This window comes from Acinonyx jubatus, chromosome E2, assembly GCF_027475565.1.
Source record: "Acinonyx jubatus isolate Ajub_Pintada_27869175 chromosome E2, VMU_Ajub_asm_v1.0, whole genome shotgun sequence".
Lineage (NCBI taxonomy): Eukaryota > Metazoa > Chordata > Mammalia > Carnivora > Felidae > Acinonyx > Acinonyx jubatus.
Window position 1 is genome coordinate 52,053,028 of NC_069396.1, and position 25,913 is coordinate 52,078,940.

The following is a 25,913-nucleotide window of genomic DNA, read 5'->3' on the forward strand; positions in this document are numbered from 1 at the left end:
TGGGAGTTGTAGTTTCCCAAGGCTCCAATGTGGGGTTTACTTTAGCCTCGTCGCTACCCTTGTACAAGTTGGGTAAAGAGGTCCCGGCCGCTTCAGCCCCCAGGAACTGATGGGAAATGGGGTTCCCAGGTGAGGAAACGGGATTCCCAATTCCTCCCGAAGGCTCCAGGGAAATGGGAGTCAGCAGCCCAAGGAGAAGAGAAATGAGGTCTTGGGGTGAATGGAGGGTGCCACCACGACCTCCTCCAGGCAATGAACCCATAGGTACTGTCTACTAGTCGGGAAAGTAGTTGACTCGGAGGAGAGGCCCTGAAAGGGCTTTACAGGCAGAGGGAACGGCAGGAGCAGGAGCAGGAAAAGGCACGGTGTGTCGGGAGTCACCGACAGCAGGTGTCCCTGTATGACGTGACTGAGGGGGGGAGTGAATAAGAGACGCATTCAGAGGGGACCCAGGCTTGATCATTTGGTGCCCAGTCAGCCACGGTAGGGACTCTGGGTGTATTTTTAGCTAATGGAAGCCACTCGAGGGTATGAAGCAGGCAAGCCATGTGTTTGGCTTGAGGCTGGCTGCTGCAAGAGAATAATTTGGAGATAAGTAGGGGCAGCGGTGGGGAGGTAAGTTAGGAAGCTGTGCGGTTCCCCTGGGGCAAGGGGGTGTGGCTGCGGAGGCGGAGAGTTGGGAACAGGAGCCCGCAGGATTTACTGAGGGATTCTGGGTTGAGCCACGGGCGAACCCCAATGCCGTTTCCTGAGATGGTCGGAGAGGGAGTTGTGGGGGTGGGGGCTGGGGATCCGGGGTTCTGGTTTGGCCAACTTAAGCTGGAATCACCCGTGGACCATCCAAACCAGACCCATCAGCTCAAAATCGTCCGCTTTTGCCCCAAGGCCATCTCCTCCCCAAAGACAGAATTCTGGTTTCCGGCTCCCACCTCTCCCCAGACCCCAAGTTCCCAACCCCCTCGTTACAGGCTGAATTCTATTCCCCCTTGGAATCAGGATGTTGAAGTCCTAACCCCGCAGTAACGCAGAATGTGGTCTTACTTGAACATGGGGTCATTGTAGATGCAATCAGTTAGGATTAGGTCATTAACGCGGGCACGAATCCAGTATGACGAGTGTCCTTACGCAAAGAGAAATTTTGGAACTACACACCGGGGAGCACCAGAGATTGCCAGGAGAGCACCGGAAGCTAGGGGAGTCATTAACGGATTGTCCCTCACAGCCTCAGAAGGAACTGATCCTGAGGACCCCCGCGGAGCCCTTAATCTTGGATTCTAGCCTCCAGAACAGAGAGTGTCTGTGGTTTCAGCCACCCGATTTGTGGCACTTGGTTACAGCAGCCCTAGTGAGCTAATACGGCCCTCCTCCCTCAGACCCGGGAGTCCGGGCCCCCAGCCCCTCCTCCCTCAGACCCAGGAGTCCTGCCCCCAGCCCCTCCTCCCTCAGACCCTGAAGTCCTGACCCCCAGGCCCCTCCTCCCTCAGACCCAGGAATCAGGCCCCCAGCCCCTCCTCCTTAAGACCCAGGGGTCCTGCCCCCAGCCCCTCCTCCCTCAGACCCAGGAGTCCGGAGCCCCAGCCCCTCCTCCCTCAGACCCAGGAGTCCTGAGCCCCAGCCCCTCCTCCCTCAGACCCAGGAGTCCTGCCCCCAGCCCCTCCTCCCTCAGACCCAGGAGTCCTCACCCCCCAGCCCCTCCTCCCTCAGATCCTGGAGTCCTGCCCCCACGACCCTGTGAATCTTGGTGCCATCAGCCCTCGCCCTGGGCAGATGTGTCCTAAGATCAGTTTGAACATCAACGCGTCAACCCGCAGAGCCCCTGGGAAGAGGTTGGAACCCAGCCCCCTCCCCCCTCCCTTTCTCCATCCCCCAGACCTACAAGTGACCCTAACGCCTTCATCACCTTAACTCCTAGGCCAGGAGCCCACAGCCTCCCAGCTGGACCCCCACCCCTGGGCCCTTCCCTCGGGTCTCAAGTGAGTCCCTCAAATATGCCAATGGCTGCAGTAGGGAGGCGACGGGGGACAGGTTGAAGCCAGGAGATTAGAGACGCAAAGGCAGACCCTGGGGGGGGGGGGGTAGGGGGGCGGGGGGAAGGCAGAATCAGTCCAAGAGCCCAGGAGAAACGGAGGAAAAGGAATCGGGGTAAACACAAAGGCAGAGGAAGACATAATAGAGACAGGCAGGCGATGGGGAGGCACAGAGGAGGAGAAAACAGTACAGCCGGAGAAACTCCAACAGAATTAGGAAGAAGGGCCCAGGTGGAGAGACGGGAACGTCTCATGGGAGGTGGGCGGCCACACGGAGACACAGGTAAACTGAGGCAAGGCCACGGTGGGCAGGGAGGTAGTGCCTGGCCTCGGAGGCTTCTGAGATGTGCGGCCAGGGACCGTGTGGGTGCCGGCAGGTCGTTCCGGAGCACCCCCTCTCCAGCACCACCCCCCCCTCCCCCAGCCACCTTGTGTCAACGCGTCTCGTGTCACGCGGAGGTTGCCGCCCAGGTCAGTGCGGCCAGCACCAGGCAGAGCCGGGGTCCAGAGAAGCAAAGCCGCAGCCTCAGCACCGCAGGGCGCTTCCGCCTTCCTGGGCCTCGACATTCCAGTCTGTGAAGGGGGCGGGCGGAAGGCGCCTTCTCCCGGGCCCTCCCCCGCGCGCCCTGCCCCGAAAGACACACAGGCCCGCCGTTCCTCCAAAAAGTTGTTTTTGTCTTTTTTAAATAATGTGAAAATGCCACGCGAAGGTTTGAACCAGAGGCCCCTCCAGGGGCCGGGCTGGGGGGGGAGGGGGAGGGGAGACGCGAGATGGGGTGGGGGGTCCAGGTCCCCGAAGCCTGCAGCCCCTCTCTGGGGCCAGGAGTGGGTGAGGAGGGGCCTCCGCTGTGCCGAGGGGCTCCAGGCCCGAAAGAGTTCAGTTCAGGTCCAAGAAAGGCGGCTCTCCAGGGAGGGGCGAGGGGCTGCCTGCCTCATTTGGCACCGAGGGGGTCGGGGGGCTCGGGGGAGCCGTCCGGGGGGCTAGGGGGTGGGGGGCCGGGGCCTCCCGTTTGGCACATGGTGGGGGAGGGGGAGGGCCCAGCCTCAGGAGCCTCCCCGGAGGCGGCGTCTGCGGCGGTGGCAGTGGCTCCGTCGTCCACAGAGGATTCTACCCTCAGCCCCTCTTCCGGGGGTGCGGGGGGGTGGGGTCTTCGGGGAGTCAGTTCTCCACGGGGCCTGAGGACGGAGGGAGTGGAGACCAAAAGCGAATTATCGGGCAGACGGGCCCAAGGCTTCTGTCTCTCTCTGAGTGGAAAAGCAAGATCCGCACTGGGTCCCATTTCTGTCCTTACGCTGGCCTCCTGGCTCCTCGGCTCCAAGTACAATCCTACCCCAGGGCCTTTGCATGGCTGCCCCCCCCCCCAATGCCCTTTCCTTATCCCTTCCCACGTAAGGCAGACCCCCTCCTCTGAGGCCCTTCTGGGTCAAGCAGTCACCCCCCTGGTGACCCCACCCCTCCCCCCAGTCATTCTATCTGGATCCCAGTCATCCTCTGCTAGCTTCCTGTCCGTCTGTTTGCCTCCCTAGAACGTAAGCTCTCCAGACAGCCCCAGGGCCCAGCACAGGGCCTGACGCAAAGCGCCTTCCCACCTAACTGTTGCATGGCCCCTCCTGTCCCCGCAGAAGCCCCCCACCCATTCCACAGATCCGGCAAACCAAGGTGGGGGGGGGTAGTGGCTCTCACCCAGGGCCACGCAGGGTGCGCCCTCGCTCTCCACCCCGCAGTTCTTACCTGAGTGACCCGAGGGTCAAGCTATGGCCCTCACTCCTGTCCCTGAGCCTCGGTTTCCCCTCTCTTTAAAAGGGGAGCATGACCCTCGTGTCCTTTTCGAAGGAGCGGAGAGACACTGGGGCAGGTGGCATCACTCAGGGCACGCCAGTTAAGTGGGCAGAGCCACGTGGAGCACAGGGGGGTGGGGAGGGGGGTCTGCGGGCGAGGTGGGGGCGGAAAGGGGGCCAGGCCTGGACCCCACACCATGGCCTTGGGAAACAGGTTCCGCAGCTTGCCTGCCAGGCCCACCGCAGTGAAGGGACTTAGGGTTTCACACGACTGGGCCCTCCCTCCCCTCTCCCGGTGATTAAAGGTGAAGTCATCTTGGCATCCTGGCCCTGCTGGCCTCAGCCCTGACTCACCACTTGGCAGTGTCCCCATGTCTGGAACCCACCCCGCCCTGTCCCCATGAAGACTTCTGGGAGGAAGTGACATTTGAGGTGGCACCTGGAGTCTGCCCTCAGCCCCGTCCTTCCCGCCCCAAACCCTGTCTGTTCTCTCCTCTCCCGCCTGGACGCTCGCCCTGGCCTCCTGTCTAGCCTCCCAGCCTCCAGTCGCCGCCATGTGGCCCTGGGGGGGGGGGGGGTCAGTGTCTCTGGGTTGGGTAGGGCGGAGTGGGGCTCATGTATCTTGCTCAGCATGGAATCAGTGCCCCCGCCCCCACCCCGTGCCCAGCGCGGCACCTATGCTCAGCAAATGCTCCGTGAACTTCGACTCCATTAAGCGCAGGGAGAGACCCCTGCTGCTTGACCAGGCTGTGCTGTGTGTGTGTGTGTGTGTGTGTGCGCGCGCGCGTAGGGTTAAACCATTGAATCCCCTCGAGAACCCTAAGAGTTAGAGCCTGTGATCGTCCTCATTCTGCAGATGAGAAAACTGAGGCACAGAGAAGGAGAGTGACTGCCTCTAGGTTATACAGCCGAGGAGTAGCAGGGCCAACAGCTGGACTCAGGCACGATCTAGGGGAGCAGGACTGTCACCCTCTCTGAAAGGGGAAGGTTGCACCTTCTACCTTCTCGCTCTCTCCTCTGGGAACACCTGCACCTGCCCAGAGCGGTGTGAGCTCGGCATCCAGGGCTATTCTCAGGAGCGGCAGCAGGGGGCAGCAGAGAGCCGGAGTCTGATCTCTCCAGATCCAGTTCGGACGGGAGAGACATTGCTGTGCCCTCCTCTGTAAAATAGGCCTTAGCTTGGGGACCGTCAGAAACTAAGGGTGTGGTGGCCCTCTCCCAAGATGAGGGTGAGGATTAGCTCTTTGGCGTATGTGAAATACAGGAAAGGAACACTGACTCAGGGGTGTTTGGCTGGCTCAGTCGGTGGAACATAACTATGACTCTTGATCTCGGGGGTCGTGAGGTCGAGCCCCACGCTGGGTGAAGAGGTGACTTAAATAAATAAATTTTAAAATATAAAATAAATTTAAAAAAAAAGGAAACTGACTCAGGGCAGGTAGCAGGGTTTGGATCCTGGCTCCGCATTCTTCTGTGCCTCAGTTTTCTTGTTTGTAAAATGGGGGTGAGACTAGAATCTACCCCATGTTCTCTCCGCTCCGGTTCAACTAAGCAGCTCTGAAGCACACTGGTTTCCTCTCTCTCCTTGTCTGCTTCTGATCAACCCACGTCCCCAAACGGATGTGGGATCAAGATCTGACAGCTGCCAGGCAAGAGACGGGGCAAAGAGGAGCAAGTCTGTGAAGGGATCCTTACAGAAGGGGAAACTGAGGCTCAGGGAAGGGGCGCGACTACCCCAGCCCATCTGATGACCACTGCCTGGTCTGAGCTGGTACCAGAGTTGGGTGGGGTCTCAGGACCGAATAGCCAGGGTCGACTGCGAGGGGAGGAGAGAGACTGAGGGCAAAGAGGGAAATTCAGACATGGGGACGAGAAAGTGGGTAAACAGATGGGGAGAGAGGCCAGCAGAGGGAGGAGCAGGCCAGAGGGTCTGAAGCACTGTACCTGCGGGCCGGGCGTCGGGGGCCCGGGCGGGGGGCCCCGGGGTCTCCAGCGCAGGCGAGACGGAGAAGCGGGAGAAGCACAGGGGGGGGCCTGGCGGGGGGAGGAGGGGGAAATCCTCCGCCCATTCGAAACTGCCTCCTAGCAGCGGGGTGGGGGGGGGGGTTAGGGAGAAGAGGAGAGGATGCGGTCAGACCCTCGGGCGCTTTTGGAGCCCCTCAACTTCAGCTCCAGTCCTCCAACCCAGCCGGTCCTCAGGCACCTGCCTCCAGCAGTGCGTCCCTGCGGCCCAGACTCAGCTCGGCCCCGCCCCAGCTCTGCCCCACCTCCAGGACCCGCCCCAGCTCGGCCCCGCCTCCAGGCCCCGCCCCAGCTCGGCCCCCTTCCAGGCCCGCCCCAGCTCTGCCCCGCCTCCAGGCCCCGCCCCAGCTCGGCCCCCTTCCAGGCCCGCCCCAGCTCTGCCCCGCCTCCAGGCCCCGCCCCAGCTCTGCCCCCTTCCAGGCCCCGCCCCTGCTCCGCCCACTCCAGGTCCCACGCAGCCCCTCACCAAAGCCGCTGTCGTTGCTGGGAAACCCATCTCCGGGGGTGGCGGGGTGGGGAGGCGTCGGGGGCGCTGGGGGCGTTGACGGGTCCGTGTCCCCCTCGGGGGGGCCCTGGACGCTCAGCTCGTTGGTTGGCGTCTCCTGTGGAGGTAGATTAGGGGAGGCGAGAGGGGGCGAACCGTCGCATCCCACCCACTGCATTCCCAAGGAGCAACAAAGCCTGCTAACATCTCTGGGGCTTCAGGTGTCCCAATTTACAGTCGCACCCACCCTCTTTGGAGGTGGCTGGAGCCCCTACTCTGCCTTCAAAGCCTTAGGTCAGCCTTAAACTCCCCCCCTCCCCCCCGGCCGCAGGCTCCTCCCCCGCCCACAGCTAAGCACCCCACCACGGGTATTCTCTCCTTAACGCAATGATTCCCTGGGAGCCCCCTAAACCAATATTGCCTCCATAAATGCTGCCTCGTCTCCATGACCCCTAACTACTTCCGACATCTCGGCCACAGGCGTCCAAGTTCGGGACCTTGCTCCGAACCCCTACCGTATCCTGCACACCCCGACCCTCCCTCGAGCCTCTAAGTCTCGCCCCCTGAAGTGGCCCCGCTCCAGCCCTCCGAGCCCCACCCTTCTCTTCTGAGGCCCAGGCCCACGCTCCTGACTCTCATCTCAGGACCGCAGCCCGGTGTGCCCCGCTCCAGGCTCACCCAGACCCATCCAGACCCATTTAGGCCCCAGTCCATAAGCGCCATCCCGCTCTTTTTTCTTTTCTCCAATATCCTCCCAGCCTTACAATTTTCAGGCCACCAATCTAAGCCCCGCCCCGGTTCTCTAGCCCCGTCCGTCTCTGAACCCACCCCTCCTGCGCTTAGTATCTCAACACTGCAAGCCGCCTCTCCTCAGCCCTACCTGCAGCCTCGCCACGGCCCGCCCCTCGTGGGTAAGATCCGCTTCATCCTGAGCCGGCCCCTTTGCCTCGACCACTAGCGCGCGCGGGTGGACCACCCCAGACCCAAACTTCACTTGGCTCCGCCCCCGTCGTCCAGACCACGCCCCAATCCTCTCCGGGCCTTCTCCCTACAGCTTCTCCGGACCCTGCCCTGACTACCAGGCACCTCGCCCGCCTTCCTCCTAGATCCCTTCTCACTCTCCAACCCACCCCCCCCAACCCCGGCCCTCCCGCGCTCTCCCCCATCACAGGCCTCCCCGCCCCCCTCATTCCAGGCCTCAACCCCGCCCTGGGCTGGGCCCATCCTCCGGGCTCCGCCCCATTCCCAGGCCCCGCCTCCACACCCAAGGCCTTACCCCGTCCTCCGAGTCCAGCCCCGTTCCCCCGGCCACTCTTCCCCAGCCCCGCCCTCACCCCGATGGCCCCGCCCCGGCCCCACCCCCAGGCCCTGCCCTTCCCGGGGCCGCGCACCTGGTCGAAGAGGTAGACGGTCACGTCCCCGTGGAAGGAGACCATCTTGCGCTTCCTCTCCAGTTCGCTGTCCTCGGGCTCGTCGGCCCCGCGCGGAGACTTGAGCAGCCCCCGCAACGGGCGGGCCGCGTCCGCGTCGGCGCTGCTCACCACGACGGGCACCGGGGCTGCCCGCGCCCTCCCGGGGCCCCGCGGCCCCGCCGCCGCGCCCGCCGCCGCCGCCGCCTCCTCGTCCTCCTCCTCGTCCTCGTCCTCGTCCTCCCCGTCCTCCTCCGCCGGCCCCGGCGCCCCCGCCCCGCCGGCCTCCCCGCCAGCCGCCCCGGCGTCCGCGCCCTCCCACGGGGGTCGCCGCGGGCCCGGACCCGGGAACGGCGTGAGCGTGAGCGGCGGCAGCGCCAGAGAGAGCCGCGAGAGCTTGGCTGCGAGGGGAGAGACCCGGTGAGCCGCTGCTCCCGGGGAAACTGAGGCATGCCCTCCTGCCTAGCTGTGTATCCTCAGGCAATCTCGGGCCACGCTAGGAGCCTCGGTTTCCCCTCTTGTGAACCGAAAGGCTGCGGCTCTGGGGCCTTTCTCCACGCCCTCCTCCAGGGGTTAACCCTCTCCTTGACTCCCCAGTCAGTGTTCACATCACACAGCCCCAACTTCGCTGCGCCTCCCACCAGGCCCAAGTGCCCTGGCCCTGTTGCCCTCTCCGGGCTCCTCCGTCCACACCTCATTCTGACTCGGCCTCCATCCCGCCCCTTGGGCCACCCCTCCCCCCACCCCATTCCTCCCACCTCTGAGCCTTTGCATAGGCTGTTCCTTCTGCCCGGCACTTCCTTTTCTAATTCAAGTCCCATTCCTCCTCCAGCTCAGGCTGGGCTTTCAAGCCTTCAGAGCTCTCCCAGGAGGTCAGGCAAGGCTGTCCGCTCCGCACCCCATAGCACCAAGCACCGCTCCTTCCAAGCAGATTATCTCAGCATGTGACTATTTCTGCGGTGTTGTGATTCGTGTGCGCCTTGCCATAGAACAGAGACTTGAGCTGGGCTCATTCTGGCTGCATCCCCAAGCATCTAGAGGTACTCAGCCAATATCTGTGGGATCAATGAATGAATGTTCCCTGCTACGTGATGTTGACCAAGGTACTTTCCCTCTCTGGCCCTCAAGTACCAGACCAAAAAACTGGGGTGTCTAACCATCTCCATCCAGGTTTTTGCTCTGCCCTAAGACTCCCTCATCTCAGCCTGCTGGAAGGCAAGGACTTTTCAGGTCCCGGGTCACTTGCTGTGTGACAAGCAGCAAGCAGATTCACCTCTCTGGGCCTCTGCCTCCGCACTGGTAAATGAGCAGGGGCCACCCGTTCGTCCATTAGTGCAGAAGTAAATGATGTGACGGGCCCCGTGCGGGCAGCGGCGGGGATGAGAGGAGGGTCAGGGCAGAGCAGGGAGAAAGGCTGGACGTGAATCGGGTCACTCTCCACCCTCCGTGCCCTCCATTCGGCTTCACTGGCCTTTTGCTGTTCCCCGAGCATGCCAAGTCAGTGCCCATCTCAGTGCCCTCCACCCGAAGCACCCTTCCCCCAGATGTCCACCCAGCTTACTTCCTTCACATCTGCTCAAAAGTCACCTCCTTGAGGCCTTCCTTGACCATCCATCTCAGGGCGATGGGGTTGGGGGCTGTGAGGGAGCTCTCAAGGAGCTCTCAGGAAGGACAGGGTGATAGCCTTTGGAAATCAGGAAGGCTTCCCAGGGAAGGGGAAATTTGAGTGGGGTCTTGAAGGATGAGTAGGAGTTCGTGCAGTTTAAAAAAAAAAAAAAGGCAAGCTATTCCCAGCATCTTCCCACCCAGCAACACCGTCCCCCACCGATCTTCTGAGGCGTCTTAGGTGCCCAGCTCCTGACATTTTCATGCTGCCTGGGGGTGGGGGGGGGGTCTTTCCTGCCACAGCTGGTTGCAAATTGCCCACAACAATCTCAAGGAAGTCGTGTCATTCTAATACCGCGGGCTTCGAGGAAGGCAAAGTTCCGTGCCCAGCTCCTTCCCTGACCTTTCCCTCCCGATAAACAGGAAGCAGCCTCCTCTGGTAAACAGATGATAACCTTATCCCCAAGTGTGGCCGTGAGATTGCCACAGGGTCCCATCATGTATAACCTGCACAGCGCTATTTAAGGAAATCAGTCCTGCGGGTGATCCCGGTGGAACCACAGTCCCTTTGTTCACATCTAAACAGGGGCGGTTTATCTTTCTCTTAAATCAGTCCCCCTCGGTGACCAAGCATTTTCTGCGTTCCTACCCCAACTCCGTTTCCAGAAAAGGCACGTCTATTGCTTTTAGGGCACCCGTAGCATGGTGGGGTGGGGGAGACAGGGCAGGGTGTGAAGCTCCCCGGGTCCCAGCTTTGGGCAGCTCAGGGCCCGGCACCCGGGATAGATGCCTCCCCTTGGTGGAAAGTTTAAACCAGGGAATCACACGCTGGCAACCCAGCGCGAGGATGGGCTTCGCTGGAATTGGTTTCGGCCATTACAACACCCGGGGCTCTGGTTTAAAAGGGAAAAGGGGCAGATTTGGCCACACCAGGTGGGCGTTCCCGAGGGGGAGCTGAGAAGGGGCCGCCTTTCGACCCGCCCCCCGGCTCCCACCCCATCTCTCCCGGACGACTCCTTCCACTCCCCCCCCCCCCATCCTGCCTGGCCCCCGTGGGCATCTGAGCTTGAGACCCCGGGGTCTAAGTGAATCGCAATAATAAAGCAGAGGAACTTAGGACTGGCGCTGAGCTAACGTCTTCAGAAGTCCTAACAGTTAAGCCTCCTGGCCCTATCAGGTGGACGCTATCCTCGTCACGCACTTTTGCAGGGAAACTGAGGCACAGAGAAGGAAGGTGGTTTGTCCAAGGCCACGGGGCTAGAGAGGGACTGGAGCCCGGGCGGCGTGGCTCCAAGGTCTCCTCCCATTACTGCCAGCCTGACCTGTCTGCCACCCAGGAGCCTGAGGGTCTCAGCCCCATTGTACATCTTGGAAGGAGCCGGGCCTCGGCCCCCAACCTCGCTCCCCTGCTCCCAGCAGCCTCCTCACCTTTGATCTGCTCGCTGTTCCCCTGAGGAGGTCCCAAGTCCAAGAACAGTCGTGGCATCTCGGGGCCCTTCCTCTCGGGTTTGGGGGGGTCCCCGTCTGTGCTGGGTGCTGTGTCTCCGCCGGCCCTGCTGTCTGGGACCCCGGGCTCTCCCTCGGAGGCCACCTCCGGCCTGGCTCTCTGGGGCGCTGGCTCCGGCCTCCTCGGCTGTGCTTCCGGCGGTGGCGGTGGTGGCCTCGTGCTGTCTACCCATCCGGCCTTTGCGTCCGCGCCGCTTCCGAGGCCGCCGCCGGGGGCCGTCCCCATGCCCACTGGGGCTCGGCCCCCACTCCCGAGGTCCAGCCTCCCAACCCCGGGGGCTCTCGGTGCCCCCCCAGTCTCGGGGGCTCTCCTCTCGGTCCCGGGTTCCAGCACCCCGCTCCTGGGGGCTGGGCCAGTGGGGCCAGGGGCTGTCGCCCCGCCGTTCCGGGACAAGGCCACCGCGCCGGGCTCGGGGGCTCTCTCCAGCGAGGTCTCTGGGGCTGACACCCCACTCTCGGGCCCCTTCTCCCAGGGCCCTGGGGCTCTCCGAGGCCCAGTCTCCGGCAGCCTCTCCGTGTTCCTGGGCAGTCTCGGGCCCCCATTCTCTGACACCTTCTCCTCGATCTTTGGGGGTGTCAGGCCCCCATTCGCCAGCGCTTTCTCTTCTCTCTCGGGGGACCTCAGCTCCCCATTCGCCAGCACTTTCTCCTCCCTCCTTGGTGGTGTCACCTCCCCATCCTCCAGCACCTTCTCCAGCGCTTTCTCTTCTCTCTCGGGGGTCCCTGGGGCCCCGTTCTCTGCCACCTTCTCCTCGATGCCTGGGGCTCTCTGTCCCCCGTTCTCCGACACTGTCACCCCGTTCACGGGGAGGCTCGGGTCCTCGGTCGGGCTTGGGGCTTTCTTCCCGCTGCCCAGGACTGTGGGGTCCCTGCTCGGGCCCGGGGCTTTCTCTCTGTTCCCGGGACCTCTCCCCACCTTCCTGGGTCCCGTCTCGCGGGGGTTTGCCCCCTTCTCCCCCAGGAGGTTCCTTGTCACGTCCTCCCGCAGGGACATCAGCAGCTGCTCGGTGCTCACTTGAACTACGAAGGTCGGCTTCTCCCGGGTCCCCGGCAGCGGGAGGGGACCCGGGTCTGGGGGTGGCCGGGGCGCTCCCGGGTCGGGGGGCTCGGGGGGAGCCCGCGGTCGAGGGACCCCTTCCTCCTCGGCTGCCCCCCCGCCTGGGAAGGCTCCCTCGGGGGAAAAAGGGGTCTCGGTCTCGTAGCCGCTGTCCCCCGGCTTGGGGCCCGGAGACGACAGGCCTGAGCCGGGACTGGCCACGGCCGAGGGAGGGTCGGGGGACACGGCCGGGTCCGCGGGGGCCCGGGGAGGTGGCGGCGGGGGGGGGGGAGCGGGAGGTGGCCCCCGCCCGGGGTACTGGGGCGCCGCCGCCCCCATGAGGGGGTCCAGAAACTCGGGGGGGGCCGAGGCGGGGGGGGCCAGGGGCAAGTCGGCTAGGGAGCCCCGCTCTGCCCGCAGGGACGAGTCGTCCTCTGGGGGATGGGGGCAGCCAAGAGCGGGGTGGCCCCCCCAGCCCGCAACGGCATCCCCCCGCTCCAGAGGCAGGCAGGAGCAGGCCCCCTCCCGGCTGCACAGGGGACAGGGTAGGGGACCCCGGCGGCTGGGGCCACCCCCAAGGCTGCTGCTGTCCTCCCCCGGGGAGCTGCCCTCCTCCTCCTCCTCCTCCTCTTCTGCCCACGGGGCGGTACCCCGCTCCCCCAGCACCTCGGCAGGGTCTCCCGCCAGGGTCTCCCCGGCGCCTCGGCCCTCGGGGTCCCAGCCACTCAGGAGGAAGCTGCCTGATGCTGAGGACTGGGCCGGGAAGGGCCGAGCTGCAGGGAAGAGGGGGGAGGCCCAGGTCTCGGACACCAGCTGGGGGACCTCGGAAGGGGCCTGGGAGGCCTGGGGGGCAGGCACTCCTGGGTCCAGGGGGTCCCAGTCATTGGGGAAGAGGGGCTCTGGGGGGGAGCCGTGCTCCTCCAGGCGAATGTAGTATTCGCTGCTCACAGAGGGGCTGCGGGCGCTGATGACGGGCAGCACGCTGGGCGTGGACAGCGCCTCATAGAAAGGGTTGGAGGGGTTGGCATGGGGCGCTGGGGGCGCGGACGCCGGCTGCCAGGGCGGCGCCCCCCCTCCCCGGCCGGCCCCCCGCCGCGCCTTCTCCCACAGGCACTCAAGGTTGAGGCCACGGCTGCTCTCAGTTACCGTGAGCACGTCGTCGGGGTCGGCCCCAGGGAAGCCATCCAGAAGGGGGAACGGTGAGGAGAGGGTCCCCGGGCGGGGCGCGCTGTGCTGCGGGGGCCAGGGCCAAGGGAAGGGACCGTCTCGGGGTGGGGGTGGGGGGGGCGGGGGCCGTGGGGGGCGCTCAGAGAGCAGGTAAGTGAGCTGCAGTTGGAGGTCAGAGGCCGAAGGGCGCTGGGCAGGTGGCCGCCAGCAGGACTGAAGGATGTCGTACCTGGGGGAGAGGGAAGGAGGCACAGGGGAGTGGGGAGGAGTCCCGGCGAGAGGGTGGAGGGCTCCCGGTGGGCGGGGGGGGGGGGGGGCGCAGGGAGAGACTGGAGAAGAGGATTGAGATCTAGAGAGAGGGGGACAGAGACCCGGTGTGTGTGTGTGTGTGTGTGCGCGTGTGTGTGATAGAGATGGGGGTGCGACCAGGGGGGACAGAGAACCAGAAGAGGAGACAGCAGGGGATGTGAGAAAGTGATAGGCGGCCTTCCTGTTTGGGCCGTGGGTCCTGGAATCGGAGCCAAGCAAACAGGAGTGGAGAAACTAGGCTTCAAGCACCAGCTCAGCCCCTGCCCGCCTCAGTTTCACCCCCTCCAAGAAGCAGATGCCGGCAAAAGGTGTGGGGGTGTCCCCGCTCCTCGGGTGGGGGTGTATGTAGCGAGTCACGAGTGAGACCGCGGGCGGTGTGCACGGAGGTGAGGGGCTCCGGGACATCGGGGGCGGGGAGGGGGCGGGGGGGGGGGATGGGGGTCATGGGCCCGGGGTCAGGCCCTGCCCTCACCAGTAGTCCCCATAGGGCAGCTTGAGCCTGGGCCGGGCCAGCTTGACGTGCTGCTGGCGGACCACGAAGGCGAGGACCTCCTCGTCTGACAGGTGACGGTAGGGCTGGGCCCCAAACTCGAAGAGTTCCCACAGGGTCACCCCCAGGGACCTGCGGGGAGCCGAGGGCAGAGGGAGGTCAGAGCCCTGCCCAGCCCCGCCTGGCGGGGGGTTGGGGGGTTCCACAGCCCTAGCGCCCCCCCCTCCCCCCGTGACCCTACCACCCTCCTTGCCGCCCTCGGCTCCGCGCGGCCCGGGGCCCCCTCACCAGATGTTGCTCTCGCGGCTCTGGTCCACCACCATGAAGGTCCCGTGCAGCTCCCCAAGGAGCTCAGGCGCCGCCCAGCGCAGCGGGATCCACAGGCGCTCGGGGGTCAGGTAGTAGTCCTCCTGGGGGGGGCGGGCCGGAGCGGGGTCAGGCGTGGGGGAGGGGGGCGCGCCCCCCGCCCCCCGCCCCGATGGACGGCAGCCCGCACCTTGTAGTTGCTGTGGGCTAGCCCGTAGTCTCCGATGCGCACGGTGAGGTCGGAGGTCAGTAGGCAGTTGCGCAGGGCCAGGTCGCTGGGGGCGGGGCCGGGACGGGAGGTGAGAAGGGGAGAGCGCCTGGGCCAGACCGTCCGCCTCGCCCACACTCCGCCCCCTTTCCAGGCTCCGCCCCCTGCCGCTTTTCCTCCCACCTCTTCGCCTGATTCCGCCTCCTCCCCAGGCCCCCTCCCCTCCTGACTCCTCCTTCTCCTCTAGGACTCCTCCCCCTCTCCTCTATGACTCCTCCCCTCCCGATACCGCCCCCTCTCCTCCTCTCACCCCTCCCCTCCATGGCTCCTCCCCCTGGCCTCTATGGTCCCGCCCCTCTCCTGACTCCTCCCCTCCGTAGCTCCTCCCCTCCCGACCCCACCACGCTTTCTCAGGTCGTTGAGCCCCTTCGCCGTGGCCCTCCCTCCCACCCCCGTAGCCTCCCCTCCTTCCCCTAAGTAGTACCCCTGCACACTCTTCCCCCCGGCTCCCCTCCCCGGCAGCCACCTGTGCACGTAGTTGTGGGAGTGGAGATGTGCCAGCCCGCGGGCGATCTCCAGGCCCATCCTCTGCAGTGTCCGCAGGTCCCGTGGGGGCAGCTCAGGGGACAGGCCCTCAGGGGGCCGCTGGGCCCGGAGGTAACGCTTCAGGTCCCCCTGGGAGGAAGGGGTGGGTGGAGTCAGTACCACCACCACCACCCCCTTCCAGGACCCCCACACATCCAGCCGATTCGAGGCGAGGAGGGGGGCGACCTCTGCACTCAGTGGGCGGCCCCTCTGAGCCTCAGTTTCTCCCGCTACTTAAGAGGGCCTAGCCACAGAACCCAGCTCGCATGCTAGTTGGCCGCAGGCCGTCTGAGGGAGTGCTCGTCTACAGTAAGCCTTCAAGCCATGTTATTGGGAAAGATTCCTAGGACCCTAGGCTGGCTCGCAGCCCCCAGCGCCTCCAGAACCCCCCCCCCCCGCCTCCCCTCTGCCCACCCTCCGCAGACCCTCACCAGTTGACAGAACTCCATGATCAGCAGAAAGGGCAGTGTTTCCACACAGACGCCCAGGCACTGGAGGACGTTGGGGTGCTGCAGGCTCCTGGGGCCAGGGCGGGGAGGGGGCAGGGTCAGGAAATAGCCCCTTCCCGCCCACCGCCGACCTCTGTCCCACCCCAGCCTCCCCTGAACCAACACGTTGCTTCGACCTCTTTGGTCTCGGCTGCTTCACCTCGGGTCTCCGGCCACACACCCACACTCACACCCCCCTCCGCACGCACCCTCCTTCCCCAGGGGCCCATCTCAGGGCTGCCCCACTATCCCCCCCAGTTCCCAGGCCAGACCCCCAGGTGCCTCCTGGCCCTCCTTCCTCTTCACCTTACCCTCCCCCCCCACCCCCAGCCCCTTCCCCCAGCCCCTTCTCTGGTTTTTGCAGCGGGCTCGTCCCTCTGCCCGGAACATGCTTCCCCCAAGGCTTGCGGGACTGAGTCCTCCTAGACTGACTAGATCACCCCCTTTCCCGTGACCATCCATAGCCCCCCTCTCTTGTCACGCGCTGCCTTCTTTCCTGGTGGCACTTGTCAGCCTCTGACATTTTCTTCTGAAAATTTCTTTCTTCCTTTGTTAATTGCCTCTCTCCTCCACTAGGGGGTGCGCTCCACTAGGACAAGACACTTGGGGGCTTTTTGTTCACGTGGCCGTGTCCCCAGTGCCTAGACAGGGGCTGCGTAACAAGGTGCGCAGTGAAGGGTTTGACCCCGCTACTCGGCCGGGGCGGGGGCCGGGGGGGGGGGGGGGGGTGGTCCGCAGGGAGAGTAAAACATTCCGGGCTTGCAGCCCAGGGCCTGGCTCCGGGTAGGTGTGTGCTGGGTTATCTTCCCACGGGGGTCTGGCGGGGAATCGGGAGACAAACGTGTTCATAGAGGGCCCGTGCCGGGGACTTGAAAAACGGCTGGAGGCCTGAATGCGAGGTTCAGGATGGCAGATGTTGACGGACGCGCAGACCTGCTAATCCGGGACAAGGCGGGCCACTTCTGCGATCAAATCCACCCCCCACCCTCACCCCCGGAACCCTGCGGGGCAGGATAATTTTTCCCATCTAATCCAAGAGGAAATGGAGGCCCAGAGAGGGAAGCGACTCGCACAGGGTCCCACAGCTAGTAACGGTGGCTGAGCTGGGATTTGATCTCAGGACTCTGGCTCCCTCCGCCAACGTCTACAAAGGGCCGATGGACCCCGGAGCTGTCCCGTGTTGCCCTGCCCTCGCCAACTGAACCCTCCGTGAAGGCGGGAAGGTTCTAGATCCGAGCTGCCCAACAGGGGAGCCCCTGGCCACGTGCGGCTACGGAGCCCTTGGAGATGTGTGGTGAGTGTAGCTGAGGAAATGAGTTTTTAACTTGATTTCATTTTATTTAAGATAAATGTAAACAGCCATATGTGGCTAGTGGTTGCCAGCATGGGTCTGGGGAGAGGCAGCCACACAAGCAAGCAAACGGAAGAAACCAATGACAAACTAGGATACGTGTTATGAAGGAAACGCATGAATCAACGTGAGGGAGCATGGGGGGGGGGGGGGGGCTCCTGATGTGGGAGTGTGTGTGTGTGTGTGTGTGTGTGTGTGTGTGTGTGGGAAGGTCTTTCTGACCAGAGACCTGAGGACGGGAAAAGAGCCCACCATCTGGGGCTGCGGGTGGGTGAGCCAGGAATGATATTTTAGACAGAGGGAACAGCAAAAACAAAGGTCCTCAGGCAGGAAAGAGACTGATCTGGGAAAGGATCAGTAAGAGGTCGGGGCGGCTGGGGCAAGGGGGGCCAGGGGCTGGAAGGGGACAGGGGCAGGCCTTGCAAGGCCTGTGGGCTGGACAGAGGAGTGGGACTTTGTCCTGCAGGCAATAGGGAGCCATGAGAGGTTTAGAACATGAAGGTGATAAAGTCCAGTGTCTGAATCTCTCAGGGTACACCCCGCTTTTACAACTGTCTGATGAAGGGCCTCTGTATACATATCCTTTCCATGACAGGGCAACTGCTACCTCGCAAAGCATTTATATAGCAAATGTTTATCTAGTTCTTTTCTAGAAGCCCTTAGAGTGGAGGGGAGACCAAGCAAGGGCGGGTCAGACAGGGTCCTGCCTTTCCAGACCTAACCATACAGCAGGGGTGAGGGGTGGCGCAACAGAGCTCCTCAAGGCCCCCCTGAGAATGTGTGGGCTTCCTGGACTCACTTTCTGGATGAAGATACTGAGGCTCAGAGAGGGCGATCCTGTCCGCCAAGTCGCACAGCCAGGAAGAAGTACCTCCGGGATTCAAGCCAGGTTTGACCCCGAGCCATACTCCGCCCACTCCCAAACGCTACCAGACCCATATCTGTGGGCCTCCCGGGCCCACGTCCCCAGAAAAGCCCCCAATACCTGTATGGCTGTGCTTCCGAGATGAACTTGCGCTGCTCCAGGGGCCCCGCGCTGGCTCGGAGCTCCTTCACCACCACCTGGGCTGGGGTGTAGTCGGAGAAAATCTCTCCCAGGATCACCTGGTCAAGGGGGACCCGGGGGTCAGTGCCTGCAGCTTCCCCAGCCCCGTCCCCAGGGCCGCCTCCAGCCCAGTGCCTGGCTCCAAGTGTCCCCCCGCCCCCACCTCCGTTCCAGCCTCTCCCTTCAGATCCCACCACCCGTGTCCCCCATCAGACGCAGGGTGAGAGACTCACGGGCCCAGAGTCCGATGGATGAAGGGACGGATGGAAAGATGGACAGACGGACGCGTGGAGAACCAGGTGGCGAGGCAGAGTGGTCAATGGAGTGAGGAGGGAGGCGCTGACTGACAGATGTGGGGGCGATGGGGTAGGTGGGAGCAGGTGAGAGGCGGACAGAGGTGAGGGCACTGGGTGGGCTGAGGGGCAGGGGACAGATGACAAGTGGTGGGAGCAGGGGGGATGGACACAGAACAGGAGCACAGCCCTGAATTGTACGGACCCCCCCGGCCTCCCACCCCCAGCCCCACTCACCTTCCCAAACCAGCCACTCCCAATCTCTTGTAAGTAGCTGAGGTGTTGGCGGCTAAGGCCCAGGGGGGTGGTCATGTCTGGGGGGCGGGGTGCAAAAAGGGGAGCCCCCCCTTAGTCTCTCTCCCCTCCTAAGTGCCACTGACACCCCTCCCCCAACTCAGTGTGGACCGAGGTCAAAGCAGATACCAATCTCTTTTCATTGGCTGCCCCAACATTCCTTGTTGGGAGCTCAGCCTCCTCATTGGCTGCCCACGAGCTCCCAGCATCCAATCAATCCTTCCCCTTGGCCTTTCAAGATCCTATGACGTGGCTTCAGCCTGCCGTTGGCTGCCTTTGAGACTGAGATCTAGGCTGACCTCACCAGCGATGGCCCCACAAGAATCCCCACATCCGGCTTGGGGTTAATCGATGGCTTCCACCAAGATGATCTCTGACTCCCTGGAGGCTGCTTCCAAGATCCTGCGGCTCCCACCTCTGCCTTTCCCCTTGGCTGCCTGGGACCTCAGCTCCCTGGCCCCTAAGGGGAGACCCTCAGGGCTTTCCACCCTGTCCCCTGGGACCACGGGACCCTAGTCAAGGTGTGGAGAGCGGAGCGTACCTGAGTGTGAAGGCTGCGGCGCAGGCATCGGCAGGGAGACCTCAGCCAGCGGGAGAATGTAGACATCAGGCAGCGACTGTGAGGAGGAGGTCTCCTCCGCCGGGGGAGTGTACTCCCCGGAGCAGTCCTCCCCTTCAGGGTTCTCAAACTCCTGGGGCCGGGAGAGGTGAGGGGTGGGGAGAACACGGGGCTGAGACACGCCATCATCCTTCTGGTCAGGATGCCTTCCCATCTTTCTTGGAGCTGTCCCCCGATTTTCTTCCCAAGGCTCCGGTTCTTGCCGTAACTCCAGGCCAGAAGGTGCTCCCAGACTTACTGCCCCTCTCCCCCACCAACGACTGGGCCTGGGGGGACAAGGCGTCGCTGGGGTCTTCCTGCCCACGTGAATCCCCCGCATGCACCTCACCTTGAAGCCGACATCACCCCGTTTGCAACACAGACAGGTGAGGAGGAGGAAGATGAAGGCCAGCAAGCCGGAGCAGGAAATGAGGACCACGGCGTAGGGAGGAGCCAGAGGGGCCCGGCCCAGGGCGAATCCATCTGTGGGCATCAGGGCTGGGCTGGGGTCCCGGCTTCAAGCCCCAAGCTCCCAGCCTCCATGCCCCCCCCCCCCTCCAGCCTGGCCGGCATTGACTACAACTCCCATAATGCTCCGCAACCAGGGGCTCCTTGGCAGAGGAGCCGGATGGCCCAGGGCATTGTGGGAGTTGTAGTTTGAGGCCTTCTCAGGTGGTTGGGTTGGGGGTGGGGTCCCTCCTCTAGCCCCAAGCTGGGACCCCCCCCCCCGCCCCGCCGCCCCAATCACCTCACCGCAGGCTTGGATGGATTCCAGTGAGGACTGAGGGAAAGACGTCTAACAGTGGAGTCTGGAGCGCTCAGAATTTAAAATACGCTCCAGTCTCGTTACCCCCCTATTTGGGCAAGAAGACGAGCCCCCAACTGCAGGCTGGGAGAAGATTCTTGTCCCACGCTGGAACCCCCTAGTTCCGGGCGTTGAGGCCTGTCTCTTCCAGGCACTCGCGGAGCGCACACATGTCCTCTGCCCCCAGCCCAAGCCCCTGAGAAGGGAACCCCGCCAGCCCCGGGTCTCCCCCAAAGCTAGAGCCAGCCTCCTATGCCGTGTCCCCCTTAGAAATGCCTCCCCGCTGCCCCCAATTCTCCCCAGCGGCCCCGTCCTCCCCGGCTCCCGGCACACACCTGCACACACACATGCGTGTGCACACACACATGTTGCCCAAACGGACCCCCTCCCCACCCAGCCCCCAGCCTTCCTCCCACAGGCCCTGCTGACGGACGCACCGTCCCCGCGGCTCCCCAGGCCCCGGCTCGGCTGCGGGGAGACGCGCAGGCAGGTGACGGAGCCGGAGCGCCGCGGACAGACCCCCCCCCCCCCACCCCGCCGGGCAGGCCGGGGTGGGGGTGGGGGTGGGGGCCGCCGGACAGCCGGATGGCCAGACAGACTCACCGGGGTGGGCCGGGGACGCCAGGCAGCCGGAGGCGGAGACGGCCGCGAGGAGGATGAGGGCGCCGGGGGCAGGCATCTTGTCGAGGATGGAAGGGAGGTGGAGGTGGTGGCGGCTGGGGAGGAGGGGGGGGCGGGCCCTCAGCCCCCAGCCATGGGGACCCGCGCGACCCTGGCCTCCCCCCGGCCCAGGAGAGGGGCAGGAGACGCAGGACAGGGGGAGGGAGGGGCTGCTTACTGGCTCAGGTACCCCCCTCCCCCTCTTTGAAGGGACAGACAGATGAAGGGATGGAGAGGCGGACAGAGGAGAGGAGCTGGGGAGCCGGGGTTGCTGGGGTGGGGGGGGGGGGAGAGGGTAGGATGGGGGGGGGAAAAGAATGAGGGCCCCGCCCCCGAGGGCAGCCAGGATTGGGGGAGCAGAGAGCCTGTCAGAGGAAGGGTGGGAGGAGGGAGGTTGGAGGGAGGATGGAGCGTCGTCATGGCAACTGGCTCCCCAGTTGCATTGGCTGCCAGAAGGGAGGGGAGGAGGAGGGACAGACAGGGACCAGCAGACCCTTGCGGGGGGCGCAGGGCCCACAGTGCCTAGCCGGGACACCGCCGGGACCGCCACCAGCACGGACACGTGTGCTCCACGCCAAGATGCAGCTGTCAGGCAGGTACACGCAGCCCACACATGCCTGCCACTCGTCGCAGAGACCCTCCTAGACAAGCACATCCCATACAAAGGTGGACAGCCATCGGCAGACGGGGACACGTACACGTCACACACAAAGACGCAGGGACGACGGGCTGCACGGGGAAGGCACAGGCAGGCCGGCCCCCGGCACAGATGCGCCCTGCCACACGGGAACAGCAGGGCATCGCCAAGACCCGCACGCGCCACCAAGTACGCCACAGACAAAGATCCACGCGGACGCCACGGTGACATGCCGAGGCACACGGCCACAACACACAGACGTCCCACAAACGGGCAACAAAGAACACCCGTAGACACCGGCGTCACGCACACAGACACACAGCCACGCACATCTCTCACGCGCGCACACACACACACACAGACATCACTCTCCCAGAGACCCGTGGACACACAGATGCCGCACGCTAACATGGATGCACGTATCACACGCGCGAATACGCACAGACACGCAGCAGGTGCGCGGAGGGACCTGTGTGTCCCAGGCACAAAAACGCACACCACACACATCCTCACAGCTACACGAAAGGGACACACGGCTCTCACACAGACCCATGTGGCACACACCCCGAAACACGCCGACAGTCGCAACTCGGACACGGCTGGAGACACAACACATCCAAAGCATCACACAGGTATACAAAGCCACGCAAGTCCGGTCCATCATTCGCTGACGCCTCCGGGCGCGTATCATAGCCCAACGTGCTCAGTCACACACACTTTCTGCATAAACGCACGGACACACAACGTGGGCACACATCAAACACAGGGTCGCCTCCCTGAACACGCGGACTCATCACACATATACACACTGTATTTCACACAAGGTTACAAGGACACCTTACCCCGTCCTGTCCACACAGCACACACATAAACACACACACAGATGCATAACGCGTACCAAGATGCAGACATGTGCTTACATATACACAGACGCGCACCTCACAGATACCCACGTCTCCTGTGAGGTTACGCAGCCATCACGTAACCAGAGACACTTGCCTCGCACCAAGGACACATAATCAGAGTTTTGTTTTATTTATTTATTCGTCTGAGGGTTTACGCTGCGCCAGGCACTGTTCTCGGCGCTTTACACGTATGACGTTTTCATCCTCAACGCCAGCCCTCTGAGACGGGTGCTTTTATCGTCCCCATCGTACAGATGCGGAAACTGAGGCCAAGCGAGGTGCGGTCCCCTAGCCCCAAGGCGCCCAGCCGGGAAGTGGCCGAGTTGGGTACTGGAACTCGGTCCGCAGCCAAAACAGACAAGGACGCACACATCGCGTGCCAGGCCAAGGCGTCGTCGGGGGGCTCACACCCCCTCGAGCTGCAGACACCCCGGAAGCACGGACTCCCACCCCGCGCGCGGACGTCCCCGCCGTCAGGGAGCACCTGCGACGCGTCCCTCCCGCGTGAGGCCGGACGGGAGCTGCGCAGCCCAGACGCAGCCTCGCAGCGCACCGCGGAGGCGACCCAGACACCCCCTCCCCTGCGCGCTCGCCCCGTCCCCGCCGCCCCCCCTCCCAGCGGGGACCCAAGACCCCCCCCAGGGGAGCAGCAGGGACTGGCGGCTCACGAACCCCGCCGCGCACAGCCCTCCCCATCAGGGGTCCGGGATTGGGGGGGTGGGGAGTGGGGGGAGAGAGGCTGCCTCTCGGGGGGCCGGGGGCGGGGGTTGTCTCCCTGGGGAAACTGAGGCACGTTCATCGCGCGAGGAGGCGTGGGGGTTAGAGGGCCCCGGAACCACGGCTGGACGGTGAACTAATCATTACGCGGGGAGAGAGAACGACACGGGGCGCTGGGGGGGAGGGGGGTGGGGGAAGCTCTAAAAAGAGGCAATTAACTGCCCCGGTGGCTGAAGGGCACAGAACCTGGCGAGAGCAGAGGCTTATGGGAAGCGTAGTCCCAGCCCCGAGGCTTGTGGGAAGTGTAGTTCCGGTTTCATCCAGAAGGGCGGCTCGGGTTAATCGCCTCCCGGAGAGAAAGCCGTAGCGGGAGCCGGCGGTCCGCTGCCTGGGTCTTTGGGAACGACGAGGACAGGGTTCTTGAGTCCCAGGGAGCGGCACAGACGGGGCTGCCGTCCCAACCCTGTCCCTGGCTCGATATGTGTTGTTTTGTTCACCCAGCAAACATTTATTAAATGCCTACTGGGTACAGAGCCAGGCCCTACGCCAGAATTCGGGCTTGCAAGCAAGGAGCAAGTCAAACCCGTTCCCAGCCCTGCAGAGGGGGCTTGGCACAGGGGCTTCCGGAAGTTCCGCTAGAGTTTTCCAAGCTGTGAGCTGTGAGCTTTGGGGGTGGGGTGGGGGGGTGACCTCCAGAGGTCTGTGGGAACATAAAACAGAATAAGCTAGAACATAGCAGAGTGTCTGATCGCTGGGGGTTGGGGGGCGGGGGGGAACATCCATGCACGGAACTTCTATTTCTGACGGATCCCTCACCTGAAGCCCTGGGGCCAGGTGATCCTGGATTTGGAAATTTTTAGATTTTAATAAGGCCGTGGGAATCCACACACTGTCCCTCCTGAACGGTCCCGTTGTGGTCTGGGGTAGTCTGGCTGCCGTCCCTTTTTCCGTGGTGAAATCTACGGACGGTGCCATTACCAGGGAGAAGTAACTTAAGATTGTGTGTCTGTTTAGGCCGAATTCTGCCTCCAAACTGAAGATCCAAGTTTCTGCTTTGGGAGGTTTATTGATGTCAAAACCATGGACCAGCAGGCCAACGGGTCTCAAAGTGTGCTTCGGGGTCCCCGAGACCCTGTCAGGGGACCGGAGAGTTCAAAATTCTTTCCTTCCTTCCTTCCTTTCTTTTTTTAAGTTTATTTTTTTAGGTAAGCTCTACACCCAACGTGGGGCTGGAACCCATAACCCCGAGACCAAGAGGCGCGTGCTCTACCGGCTGAGCCAGCCGGCTGTCCCCCAAATTATTTTCACACTGACCCTGACACATCGCCTGCCTTTCTCGCTCAATCCTTCATGAGTGTGCGCTAGAGTTTTCCGGAAGCCACACCGTGTGCAATATCGTGACTAAACGCAAGGGACGAGTCTTCTGTTGAGCCAGACATTACAGATGTCTGCAGAATGGTCAAAACAGTGCCGCTCTTCTCACTCATGCTTTTGTTTGTGTGGAAAAGTTACTATTTTTATTAACATGGGTTTAGGTGGTAACTGCAAAGGGTTGATTATTGTTATTGTTCTTTAAAAGAATTTTTTTAATGTTCATTTATTTTTGAGAGAGAGACAGAGCATGGGGGGGGGGGCGGGGGGGAGGCAGAGAGAGAGAGAGAGAGAGAAAGGGAGACACAGAATCCGAAGGAGGCTCCAGGCTCTGAGCCGTCAGCACAGAGCCGGAAGTAGGACTTGAACTCATGAACCGCGAGATCATGACCTGAGCTGAAGTTGGATGTTTAGCTGACCGAACCACCCAGGCGCCTCTGTTATTGTTATTTTAAAATGCAATAATACTCCATTTAAATCACTTACCGGCTTTAATTTCTTTCTTTTTTTTTTAAGTTTGTTTATTTTTGAGAGAGAGAGAGAGATCAAACCGGGGCAAAGGCAGAGAGAGAGGGAGACAGAGAATCCTAAGCAAGCTCCGTGCTGACAGCAGAAAGCCCAGTGCAGGGCTCGAACTCACAAACCCTGAGATCGTGATCTGAGCCCAAGTCCACGCTCAACCGACTCCCCTATTGGCTTCAACTTCTAATATGGTAAATATTGATAGATATAGCCTGCTTCGGCTTCTCTCTCTCTTCCTCTCTCTCTCTCTCTGCCCCTCCCCCCCTTCCAAATACATAATGAAACATTCAAAGAAATAAACCTTTGAGCTAGATACTCCCTGAGAGAAAGTCACATGAAACTGAGGCCCCGTGGGAGTCAGCCAGAGAAAAGGTAGAGGGAACGGTGTGTTTGGGCAGAGGGAACCGTACATGCTGAGAGGAAGGTAGGAGGGGGGTTGTTGAGGGGGGTGAGGTGGGAACAGATAGTTTGTTCTCCTCCTGGGCCAGGCACTGATGCCCGCCCATCCTCGTGGAAACCCACCCTGGGTGGCGGTGGCCACGGGGCGAGCGGTCACTCAGATGGCCTAGCAAGTCCAAACGGTGCTGAATGCGTTGAGGGTGAGGATGACGGGGTGCGATCCAGGCTGGGAAGGAGTCAGGGGAGGCTTTTCTAGGAAGGTGACAGTGAAGTCCGGGCCGGAGAGGGAAAAGAGGTAGGAAGAGAGCAGGGCCAAGAGGGAATAGCACGGAGGGTGGCTGTGAGGCTGGAGAGTCCTCGGGGCATGGAGAAGTGAAAGGCGGCTGGGCCTGAGTGGGTAGGGAAGTGGGGACGGGAGTCATGTCAGAGGAGTGTGCACGGCGAGGAGTCTGGGTTTATCCTCAGCCAGCGAGGAGTTATGGAAGAGGTCTGAGAGAAGGAGGGACGGGATCTGACCTGGGAGGGGAGGAGGGGAGGGCTTGCGGGCTCCCCCTGCCGGTGGCGCGGGGGAAAGACAGGGTGGAAACCGGGAACCCCGGGGGGGGGGGGGGGGGGGGGAACCGGGGGACGTCAAGGGGCAGGTGCTTCGCGCGCTACCGGCGCTGGGAGTGCAGAGGGGCAAGGGGCTTGAGGACAACCACTAGCGTCCGCGACGATGCGGAGACATCGGGGCCCTCACCCCCCACCCCCCCGCCCGGCTGGGGGGAACCGTGCAGCCGCCTCCGAGGACCCTCTGACGGTTCCTCCGGAGTGAAAACAGAACCCCTTCCCGGTCCGGTCGTCCCGCTGCTAGGTAATGACCCCTGAGGACTGGCACCTGTCCACCCAAACACCT

General features: G+C 63.0%; 1 protein-coding gene across 1 annotated transcript; it reads right to left on the minus strand.

The window, feature by feature from the left end:
* Window positions 1–3,037: 3,037 nt before the first annotated feature.
* LMTK3 (lemur tyrosine kinase 3) lies at window positions 3,038–21,745 on the minus strand. Its single transcript, XM_027037970.2, has 15 exons — window positions 20,411–21,745; window positions 19,352–19,485; window positions 18,946–19,096; window positions 18,348–18,424; window positions 17,758–17,876; window positions 15,365–15,452; window positions 14,875–15,023; window positions 14,331–14,415; window positions 14,123–14,244; window positions 13,817–13,966; window positions 10,755–13,264; window positions 7,704–8,122; window positions 6,295–6,430; window positions 5,751–5,888; window positions 3,038–3,203 (listed from the first exon to the last, which is right to left on the minus strand). The coding sequence occupies exons 1-15, from the start codon at window positions 21,609–21,611 to the stop codon at window positions 3,187–3,189; spliced, it is 5,496 nt and encodes a 1,831-aa protein (XP_026893771.2). The 5' UTR covers window positions 21,612–21,745; the 3' UTR covers window positions 3,038–3,186.
* Between the last annotated feature and the right edge of the window lie 4,168 nt (window positions 21,746–25,913).